Source organism: Prosopis cineraria, unplaced genomic scaffold (assembly GCF_029017545.1).
Source record: "Prosopis cineraria cultivar Desert tree isolate PC_DT_omini unplaced genomic scaffold, ASM2901754v1 PC5, whole genome shotgun sequence".
In the NCBI taxonomy this organism is placed as follows: Eukaryota; Viridiplantae; Streptophyta; class Magnoliopsida; order Fabales; family Fabaceae; genus Prosopis; species Prosopis cineraria.
The window spans coordinates 32,535,544-32,548,159 of NW_026555336.1; the positions used below are offsets into that span (position 1 = coordinate 32,535,544).

Here is a 12,616-nt window from a genome sequence, read left to right on the forward strand (position 1 = left end):
ATCAAGATATTAACTTATAAAGATAATTTTTTTTAAATAAATCATTTAAACTAATGATATTATAAAATTAAAAAATTAAATTAAATTTTATATAAAATTAGATGATTCAAATATATGTTACCTCACATAAAGATGAGAGTATACACTACAATGGCTTTGTACCACTATATGAAGGAAAGAGAAATTAATTTATAGTAATAAATTTACTAATTGGTTAAATAAAGATTTTTAGTTCTATATTTTTATATAGATTTTAATTTATTTTTAATTTTATAAAGCAATTTTAATTTTTTAACCCTAATATTGTTAGTTTTAAATAATTATTTTTTATCTCAATTATTTTTATTTAAAAAAATTAAACTTATAATTTAATATTTGATAATATTTGTCAGTATTAAAAATTTAAGTGAATTTTTTTTTGTGTGATGAAACTAACATGATAGAATTGAAGGATTAAAAATACACTTTATAAATTAAGAGACTAAAATGAAACCCTATGTAAAGTTAAATAATTAAAATACTTTAACTTTTCTACGATTACTCCTATGAATTTATTATTTGATATAAAGACCCTCAACTTTGGGATAAAATAGGGGCTAAAGTCTTCCTTTGATCCTCTAATTTTATATAAAATTTTAGTTTAATCTTTGAATTTTATAATATATCTTTTCAGTCTTCTAACGTGAATATCAGTAGTTTCAAATACTTATTTTTCTATCAATCATCATTAGGTTTAAAAAAATAAATTAAATATCAATATTAAAAATATTTTATCAATATTTAAAAGTTTAATATAAAAAATTTGGTGATAAATTAATTAAAGTATTGAAAAAATAATTTATAAAATTAAGAGATAAAAATAAAATATTATATAAAATTAAAAATTAAAAATATACTTTATCCTAAAACGGGTCTGAAAACACTGCACAAAACAGGAACGCAACCGTTGAAAATATATCGCCAATCAGAATCATCATGTGGGAGAGAAATTACAACCAACGACATGCATTTGTTTAAAATTTTAAAAAATATTTGTATGTCACACTATTCACGCAGGAAAATTTAAATATTATACTCCCTGTTTCAAAAATATAAATATTTTTAATTAAATCTCATTTCAATAAAATATTTATTTATTTTCAATTAATTTTATATTTTTATATTTATTCCTATTAAATATCCTTTAATAAACATAAAATTTTATCAATAAGATACTTTTAAAAAAAGGTAGTAATTATTTCGAAATTAAAAATATCTTATATTTTTAAATATTTAACTTCTTAAAAAATGTCTTATATTTTTAAACGATGAGGGTAGTTTGTTAAACGTTTTGATATTTTTATATTATATTAATGATAATGATAATGATATTGATAATATGTATAACTTCCTGCAAATGAAAAGATGCAAATTCTGATCATCAAGACACGTTTATAGAAAGATGTTAAGCACGCTTGAAATAAAAGATTTTGATACTTTTTCAATATTTGGAGTAACGATTGACGTTAAACAACAAAAGACACGTTTATAGAAATTGCATTGTTCTCCTTAACAATCACCTTCACATATATATATATATATATATATATATTCAACAATCATTAATCTTAATCTTTCGCTATTGGTTTTCAGATTTCACTTTCAGTCCTTTCACATATTAAAATCATTTTTTAATTATTTTTCTGTTAAGTGTAACTTTATTGGGATTAAGTTAAGCTTATTTTAATGTAATATTATACAAAATTGATTAATTCTGTAGAAGCTCTTGACTAAATCATAAGTTCATGAACAATCGCTAATTAAATTCAGACCAAAATTAAATCTGTCAATAAATTATATAGTTTTAGTGAATTCAATAGCCTTAAATGTAATAAATCGATATATATATATATATATATATATATAGTCACCGTCTCACAGACACGTTGCTGGTTGCGTGCATATAAACGATACATGTAAGGGCTTCTAGCAGTTTACCATGTTACCTGCAAGATAACTTGCAAATTGAACCATAAGTTACATTCTAATCCTTTTTATAGTGTGATTTTCTCTTTTTAGTTTAACTTTGTCTTTTGGTTTTTTTTTCTAAATATACATCTATGTATAACCATTTATAATTATGTATTCAAACAGTAAATAGCACAAATGAATATAAATATATATACTTTTTGGGTATATTTATATCTTTCCTTTTATCTCTGTCTATAAAATGTGTTGTATGAAAACACAAAAGGTGAATGCAATGTATCGAATTTCACTTCAAAAAGATTTTTTTTTCTTTTGAATTATCATGTATAGTAGATAGGTATATGTATTTTTTTTCAGTTCAAATTTATATATTTATATTTTAAGGGTTTCATCTTACATTAATCTTCTTTGATGATTTATTTTTGTTATAAAACAAATGATGAAAGAAAAGGTTAATCTTCATCATTTATTTGGTTTATTGTTCTTGCATTAAGTGGGTTAATTATCATTGTAATTTCTTTCCTCATCTCAATGAAAGCCGGTTCAATTCTTCTTTTTATTCATATTTATATTACTCATGACAATTTACGTAATAACATTGCTATTACCAAGGCTGCTTGGTTCAATTATTAAGGAAGCGGAATCAATTTATGTCGGGAGGTTGAATTCGAGTTTAAAATATGCTGTTGCGTTGAAGAAATATATCAAAGATATCTCGAGATATCTGGTGACTGTTGTTGTTAATAATGATCCCATATATAAGGTTTGAATTAATTTTTAGATTGAACTTTAAACATAATTGTTTTTAATAGAAAAAATATACAAGCAATAAAAAAATTAGTCAAAAAAAATTATTTGGTTGAAAAAGAAAACAAACAGATTTTTCAACAATAAATTGAACTGTAGACGCTAATTTTATTCTTCACGAATTTTTAAGGTGTCCATGTAAGCAAACGGCTCATTGATTCTGAGTGCAATTTCCACTTGATTTGTTTTTTTTTGGCGTTCTTCCATATTTGAAATTTTCATAACCCATAAGAACTACTTTTATCTAGGCTCTAATAATACCTGAATCTCATCTAATAATAATTAAATATTTAAAAAAAATCACAACCCTTTAGTCCTGGGCCACATTATTTTATGTAATTCTCTCTTTTCTGGCCTATCTTAACATAATTATTTGAGTTAAAGGGTAAATTTACTTTAAATTAGAAATCTAAAAGCACCTATGATTTTAAACTTATTTTCAGTGTAATATTTTTCGTCAACATTAAAACCATACAATATTGCTTCTATCATTAAAAAATGTTAACTTTGATCATTAATTGACCAAAAAATTAAAGAAAATGACCTCAAAATTAACTTTTTTTTTTGTAATTTTTTAAATCATTTTATGTAATTTTTCAATCAATTAATTGTCAAAATTAAAATTTGTTAACGGTAAAATAATATTGTATTGTTTTTAAAATGTTAAAAGGAATATTATATCAATAATAATTTTAGATCAAGACACACTCTTAAACCTATACTTTGAATGAAAATTTGTCATTAAACCCTAATTGTTTTGACCTTGTATATAACATGTTGACTATATTAGTGCCGTTGAATAATGAAAATGGACAATTAAAAGACCTATTAAGAAAATTGATAAAAAAATTAATGTAAAATAGGACAAGTGTATAGTTAAAATTTTAAAATTTACAACTCAAAATTGTATATTTATAACTTAAATATTTTTATTTCATGTTAATTTTTCTTACTATATCCATCATCATCATCATCATCATCATCTCTAAAGATAATTTACTGCCATACAATGGGTATTATATTGGGTGTTCAATTGTGCCTTGATGCTTTCCATGAATTATAAAAGAAACTCAGCTGGTCAATGAATATGTTTTTTTTTTTAAAACTATAAATATTTAGTATGACATGATCAATCTGAAATATGGTCTAGATATTTTTTTTTATTCAGTTGACATGGTCAATCTAAACTGTTTTTTATTGTTCCTTTTTTAACAAATCAATTATTTTTAACAAATGTAAAATATCTAAACTAATTGAACTGTTAAATTTCTTCAAAAATAATCGTGAATATAAATTGACAGGATCATTATATATCAGTTAGGCCACCTATTTATGGTTTGAAGAGGCAGCAGCTAGAATTTTAACCGTAAGTGCAAACTCAAGCACAACAAAAGCACTGTGAACAGCATAGTTGGGTTTATCTGTATGAGCCACTATACTCTTTCAAATAAAAGAACTTCATCAACACTTTCAGAAATTAAAAGTAAAAAAGTTAGATAAAAAGCGGAGAAAAAAAATATTAGTGTCAAACATAAATGAAAAGATAGCTCCAAACTTGGGCTAATTTTTATTCTTGTGCTGACTTGCTCAGAATCCAAGCTTGGAGATCAATAAGTACAAGCTATTCTGATTGCAGTCTGCAGATCAATGATACTCCAAAAGCCACATCTATAATTGTTGGATCTGTTTGTAGCTTTCATTTCTGCTATGACAAACTTTTAAACTTTACATATATATAACTGAAGAACAACAGCAGACAATAACAAAGATTATGAGAAAGTAACTGATAAGAACGCAAGCTTCCGTTTTCCAACTATGACTATATGCAGTTCATCACTTCAAACCCACTTTGGCACTGGAAGAAGATGAATGAAGCAGTGACGATACAGAGAAGATCGTATTGTTGCCTTCTGGGTACAAATTTTGCCCTACTGTCAATGATAATGATGAAGATGTTGGCCTGACACTATTTGCAGGAGATCCCTTTAGAAGAGCATCGACTTTTGCATATTCTTCTCTTTCTTGTTTGATCTCTTTGAGCATTGCTGCAACATCTTTCATTGTTGGCCTCTCATCAGGTAATGAATTTACACACAACAAGGCTATGCCTAAGGCCTGCATCATTTCCTCTATCTCTGATTCTGGTCTTGACAGTAAGCTTGAGTCAAGAACTTCAACACCTCTCTTCTGTCTCACCCAATCAACAACATGTTGGCCCACTGGTATCGTCGGATCTATCGGTTGCTTGCCTGTCAAGACTTCCAACATCACTACACCATAGCTATAAACATCGCTTTTCTCTGTGATCTTCATCATGAAGCCATACTCTGAAATTTTGTGAAAAGCCGATATCAAGATACTGGATGAATCATATGTAATATATTCAATGATTTATTGTCTACATTTGCCATCTAAATTCTAATATGTTGAATCTTGAGGCATCTAGGATACTCACTGTGTACCAACTAACATCAAGATATTATGGGATGGATGACTCTATCTTAAATGGCTTGAGTACCACCCAAAAAACAATAGGTGATATCACATCCAAGAAACTATTATAAAATATCAATTGCATTCTTTCCGTAAAAAGCTTTCAATAACTATACTAAACTCGGATAATTTTAAATTCTATGACATCTTTTGTTTTGGTCTAGCAAGGAAATTTAGAGTAACATTATTTGTTAGAGTATGCATGACTTTTATGCTAGTAGTTTCAATATCCAAGAAAGTAGCTGGCATTTCTGAAAGAAATAGTAGGATAAAGCTATTTAACTAAGATCTTGTCTTTGATCATACAGTATATATATTTTCAACATCCAAAGTCAAATTTAACAGTAACATCTTTACTTTATATTCTGCAGCAAAGCAGGAAAAGACTTGGGTGGAAGAAGTACTAACCCGGAGCAATGTATCCGTAAGAACCGGCAACTGTATTGGAGGACCGACCAAAGCCGCCATCATCAACTAGCTTAGCCAAGCCAAAGTCAGCAATATAAGGCTCAAACTCAATGCCAATGAGGATGTTATTGGCTTTGATGTCTCTATGTACTATAGGAGGCACACAGTCATGGTGCAAATACGCAAGGCCTTCCGCAGCCCCTAACAGAATTCTGTACCTGAGTTCCCATTCCAAACAATTTGCCGTCCTCTCATGAAGTAGACTACTCAAACTCCCATTTGCCATATAATCATATATCAGCAATCTAGTGTTTTTATTCCAACAACAGCCCAAGAATCTAACAATGTTCTTGTGACGGATTGAGCCAAGGGTTTTCACCTCAGTTGAGAACGAGTCACGAATTCCACTTTTATCATCCTTGAATCCGTCTCCTGCATCCATTGTTGTTGGCCACAATTTCTTCACAGCAATGACTTCACCATCATCCATTTCAGCGCGGTAAACAACACCAGAACATCCTTTTCCAATTATATTTCCTTCAACTAAACTTCTCAACACCTGCTCCACTGAAAAGTTTAGCTTCTGGAATGGAATGAATTGCCATGGCCATGAGTCCCCTAGTTCTGAATCATCATCTCTGATGGTTCTTCGCGCCTTTATCACTGCAATTATCCCCATTACTGTCAGTAGTACTGTCAAGACTGCTAACAAACTGATAGCTAGCTTAATCCTTCGTGACTTCCTCGCCTCACTTCCATTCAATGACATGCTAGAAGCACTCACAAAGCATGAGTCTTGACCAGATGTGCAAAGCCCTTGATTCCCAGTTAGGTCCTTTGGCGATAGTTGCCTAAAAAGCTTATTATCTGGTAGATAACCTGTGAAATTGTTGTAGGAAATATTAAGAGAGACAAGATTATCTGGCCCTGCAAGTGAGTTTAAACCTCCCTCTAACTGGTTATGAGAAAGGTCTAGTATAGAAAGCTTGGTAAGAGCAGAAATCTGATCTGGAATTGGGCCACTTAAAGAATTGCAGCTTAGGTTAAGCGCAATTTCAAGAGTCTCTATATGACCCAGCTCTGCCGGAATTCTTCCTGTGAGCTCATTGCCACTAAGATCAAGCATTTGGAGACTTGAACATTGGCCCAATGATGCAGGAATTGGTCCAGAAAACAGGTTTCTACCAAGGATTAGTTTATTTAGTGAAACAAGATGGCCTAAACTTTCTGGTATGTGACCTGAAAACCTATTAGAAGATCCATCAAATACTTGGAGCAAAGATAGTGATGACAAGGAATTAGGAAGTGGACCTTCTAAGTTGTTGCCGCTGAAGTCAATCATTTGCAGCTCTGTGCAGTTGCCAATCTCATCTGGGACTTGCCCAGAAAGGTGATTGCCATTGAGGTCCAAAAAGTTCAGGTTTTTTAGGCTCCCTATTGACTTAGGGATCCCACCAGTAATCCTATTATTCCCAAGCCTCAGTCTTACAAGAGAAATACAACTGCCAATTTCTGATGGGATTGAACCTGAAATATCATTAGAAATCAAGAGCAACTTTGAAAGGTTTTGAAGTTGAAAGAGGCCAGTAGGAATGCTACCAGTAAGCTCATTGTGAGACAAATCTAGTGCTTGAAGATTACTACAGTTTGCCAAAGTAGAAGGAATACTTCCTTCAAGTTGGTTTTGCCAAGCAAAGAAAACTGTGAGCTTTGATAGCTTTCCAAGCTCTGGGGGGATCAGACCTGAGAGCTGATTTGTGTCAACTTGCAGCTGTTGCAGATATGAGGCATTTGAAAGACTTGGAGGTATTGACCCAGACACATTATTATTACTTATCATAAGCTCCTCAAGTTCTAACAGAACCCCAAAAGAGAAAGGCATAGTTCCAGACAGAGAATTCAAAGACAGATCAATTCTTTTCAAGCTCGTACAGTTTCCAATCTCTTCTGGGATAGCTCCCACAAGATTATTCTGCCATAAAAACAACTGCTCCAGCTTTTGAAGTTTACCCAGCTCAGATGGAATAGACCCTGATAGACTATTTTCATATAGGAATAGATCAACAAGTTCAGAGCAGTTACATAACTCTGCTGGAATCTCACCAGATAGCATTGTAGTATAGATGGACAAAGTCCGAAGCTTGCTCAGTTTTCCCAATGAAGCTGGCAATGAGCCTGAAATACCAGTATCAGCCAGCCCCAGCTCAGTCAAATTGCTGCATTCTCCAATCTCTTCAGGGATTTTCCCTACTAAATCTTTGTTTCCTCCAGCTCTAATGATCTCAAGTTTTGACAACTTTCCTAACTCGCGTGGGACAACATCACTCAGCTGGTTATCAAAAAGGAGGATACTTTTTAGGTTAATGCAGTTGCCTAGCTCTACTGGGATTTTCCCTGTAAGCTGGTTGGTGTTCAGAGACAAGCTCTCCAACTTTTGAAGATTACCTATACTTGCAGGGATAGACCCCACAAGATTATTAGAGCTAAGGTCAATGATAGAGAGGGCAGGGCAGTCACCGATGTTAATAGGGATGGTTCCAGTAAGATTGGCATCAGAAACGACTAGTTTTTGAAGATGGGAAAAGGAGGAGAGATTGAAAGGCAATGGAAGCTCTAGAGGGATGGATTGTATATTGATTTCAGTGACAAAACCTTGTGAGGAACATGTAATGAAGGTCCAATTGCATGGGTTGGCGTCAAGAATGTTCCAGTTGGAGAAAGATGGAGGTGGCGGTGAGGCAGAGCTATGAAGCCAAGAGAAGAGAACAGACGCCTCATGATTTGCAGAGAATGCTAGTCCATAGAGAAAAATGGAGTGGAAGAGAAGGATACAAAACAAGTAAGAAGAAGAGGAGGAGGAGGAGATGCAGAAGGATTGCCTCGAGCTGGGCATTGAAACATTTGCCTCAAATTCCAAACCTTTCTCCTTGGGTTTGAGTCATTGGGTTTTGCACTTCCTCCCTCTACTTCTGTGACAGTGTGTTAGCTTTCTTCCATTGAACTCAAACTCAACATAACAAAGCTCCTAGTTAAAAAAAAAAAAAAAAAGAACACCATTACTGTAAGAGAATAAACTAAACAAAAAGACGAACACCTAGAGATCAGAAAATCTGCAGAAGCAGCACCACCCCACCAAAGATGCTTCTCTCTATCTGTACGAAAGGACTAGAATAATACAGGATTTGTTAGATGGTGTCTCTCTCTCTCAGACTTGAAAAGAATCATCTACAAAATTAATCTCTCTGTACTCTGTAGCAAGCTGCATATATTTCTGCTTCGGTTGCTTTTGTTTATTTTTGTTGCTCTTTCTTTCTTTATTTCTTTGCTGTGTCTCTTGTTCCAAGATGTCAATATGGGAATCCAGGTTTATATATATATTCACATCTGCTTCTTCTTGCAACGTTGTGTGTGACCAAAAGTCATCAAGTCATAAAAGCACAGCATTGTTTAATATTGGTGCACTTGGTCGTTTTACTTACATTTTAATTTCTATCATTGGGGTCACTTTGAATAAATATATTTTAGAGCCTTACCTGCTACAACTTTCAAAAATGTATTGCTCAACCGTACACAAACACTAATCTTTGGATTCTCTGTGTCAAGTAAATCCCTCATTTTCACTCTAATCGTATAATTACATCTACATTGAATGCTGTAAATTATGTATTATATATAAATACATACTGAGTACGTGTATGTATATATCTGTATCAGATATAATTACAGACTACCCCTCCTCATTATTCATTATTTAAAATTAGCATAGTGTGATGCTTCTTAATGTGATATATGTATAGATGTGGAGAATCTGAAGTTGACTCAATTATAATAAAATCCCATATATATATATATATATATATGAAAATCTTTCATAAATTTGTCAAACTGGCCTGGGTTTGTGTTAATGTGGGGAAATGCCAGCATATCTTTCGGACTTTCGGTTGCTTCAAACCTACTCTATAACATTCAGAATCATTTCAGTGTGTGTGTGTGTGTGTGTGTGTATAAAGAATTAAACATCTATTTTATAAAGAATTAATCAAACCCCACCAATTTGATTCTGTCCAAACACATGAAAGAGCTTTCATCTCCCTTGCAAATGGACTTAATCAGATCAAGAACATGAAGTGTTGGGGCTGTTCTGCAATCTACAAGTGCGTGTAGGTGTCCGTGTCTACACACACACGCGCACACACATTAGGGTTTGTAGTTTGATTTTAAAAGAGAATGCGAACAAGATTATGATGGCAAAGATTGCCGATTTCAGAAGCTTGCACTGTACAGCAAAACACCACGCGGACTAACCATATGGGGCTTAGTATTATAAACACTAAATTAATCTTAATTATAAATTATTTTCTCCGTATAAGCTCTCTATATACACATGTCCAGAATCTGCTAGTGTTCTCGTACATCTATAATAATTTTTTTCAGCCTCTGTTGTTTTTTTTTTTAATAACTTTTTACAGCAGGGATATTCGTTATAATTTAAACTTTAAACCCAGCAAGTTAGTCATCGAGATGAGAAATTAGCTGGGAGCAGCGTATTGATAGATCCAATGGAATTTTTGCATAATATATATATACACGCATTAAAAATCATTCTACTTACGAAGTTGGAGCTTCTTATGTCTGATCCAGCTCATTTACATAGACACGCATATGTAAATTCAATACTCACTTTCACTCATTTTTATTGAATTTTGTGTTAGATGTATAACTCATCAACATGGTGGCTAGTATTGGAAAAATTTTTGCATGGATCTAATGCATCGCGTTATCTGTGATTTTTTTAATAAAAACATGTCATATAAAATAATTATAAATATAAATTTATTTTGTTATTAATAATAATCGAGAGAAAAAAATACAAGAAATTAAATAAGCACTTCATGCCAAAAATAAAAGTAATTAAAAGTAATGACATTAGATTTTATTTGTTTGAACGAGTGATGATCGAATCCATGTAAAAATTTCACATATATCATTCAAAATCAAATTAAAGTTGATAATTATTAAACCTTTCACATGACATATCATTTAAACACTAGCATGCATAACTGTTATAGATGTGAGTGAGGGCTTTATATTTTTTGAGCAATAATTTATAAGTAAATTCTCTTTAAATTGAGATTTACCTTTGACTAACCCACCTTGACTAACCCACCAAAATTTTATTGTGATAAAAAAAAAACGGCTATTTCAAAAATCTTAAGATAGTAAAAAGGGATAAAATTTAAACCTATTTGAATTGTAGTAACAAATTAACATGTATAGAACCGAGATCAGAGCATTAATACATGGGTTCATAATTTAATTTCAAACATGATAGTGGCATGTTAATTAATTAATTAATTTTATTTTAGGTTATTTGATAATGTGAACAGAGATGTAGTGAGTTGATTAGTTTGTGTCTCCTTTTCAAAACACGCAGATACTTAAATAATAATTAATAAATGGTGGATCATGGATGCTACTTTCGGCTTTTAATTAATAGAATTAATTAATTAATGTCATTGATTTTGCTAAAGATATTGTGATGATATCCAAAAAAGGATGACAATCATGTGCCTCAAGCTAGAAACACTTTCAAACGGCATATATATTTGAATATATATGAATCCGCATTCCTTAATCATCAAAAGATGAACAAATTAAAGTTTGAGAACGAAAAGGATCAAAAAGAGAGATAAGCCACATGAACTTATATAGTATCAAGTAATGAGTTAAGGCATCACACAAAACTATATATGTATTTGAAACTACTTTAATTAAGATATGCCATATCCTTTAGAATATATGTAATAATAAGCTGATCTAATATTAGTATTACCAACAACTAGACAAGTGATTAAACATATTGCTACAAATTCAATCAATTTTTTTAATAAATTCATCTAATATTTGATACTACTAATTGTATGAGTATTATCTGACTTGACTAAGGATAACTTTCCTAAAATGGATTTCTTTTATTTACAAAATTCAAATATTTAATCTTAATCAAAGGAAATTAAATTTCTTCCCACTAGCTATATCCAGATGTTGCTGTTCTATTGAATTATTTACTTATTGTGAACAAATTATCTCTTGCCATTAACAACTAAAAACTAACATAAATATCAATTTAATATAAGATAATCATAGTAGTATATATGCAAGACTGGTGGGGATAATAGTGCAGTGGTGGAAATAACTTTTTATAAAAGGAAGAACAGGATCGCTGATTTTGAGGGCACATCACGTGAGGATGGGAATCCATAATTTTATATTCCACCTTGTTAGTTGATGTGTGTGTGTGTTTTTTGATATCATGATGAAATATATTTTTTTTTTTATAGAAAATGTATATGGGTTGGGTATCGGAAGTCTATGATCAGAACAAAAGTTGTTAAACTCCAAAATTTAAATAAATTTATAATAAGAATATAAACTTAAAATGTAAATTCATATAAGTTTAAATACCTTTTAAATGTATATAATTAAATAATTAAAATATAAAATAAAATCATAATTTAGTTTAAATATATTTTGTTGAAATTAAATCCATCAATGTTTATAGATTATTATACTCAACATAAAAAATTTAAAATAAGGCAACATATTTTTAGTATTTTTATTAATATTATTTTTTTATTTTTATTTTTCATTTAACTGGGTCTTGCCCTTTGTATGAATCAAGTTCTATATAATATATATCTATTTTGTTTAATGAGTTTATGAGTGAATTTGCACGATATAATAAGTTAAAAATGTAAAAATGATAAACTTAAAAAGTTAACTCACAAGTTTAATCGAGTTTCATCTAATTTAAATTTATAAGTGAGTTAATATAATTTTGTAAGTTAAAAATGTAAAAAATGATAAACTCAAAAAGTTAACTCAAGAGTTGATAATAATGATTAGAATATATTTTTAAACTCATATTTAAAAAAATATT

The 12,616-nt window shown here is 30.6% G+C and overlaps 1 protein-coding gene across 1 annotated transcript; it reads right to left on the minus strand.

Moving 5' to 3' along the window:
- Positions 1 to 4,307: 4,307 nt before the first annotated feature.
- LOC129311024 (LRR receptor-like serine/threonine-protein kinase RGI1) lies at positions 4,308 to 8,848 on the minus strand. The gene is made up of 2 exons (XM_054952964.1): positions 5,677 to 8,848; positions 4,308 to 5,102 (listed from the first exon to the last, which is right to left on the minus strand). Exons 1-2 carry the CDS (start codon positions 8,567 to 8,569, stop codon positions 4,609 to 4,611), a joined length of 3,387 nt encoding a protein of 1,128 aa, XP_054808939.1. The 5' UTR covers positions 8,570 to 8,848; the 3' UTR covers positions 4,308 to 4,608.
- Between the last annotated feature and the right edge of the window lie 3,768 nt (positions 8,849 to 12,616).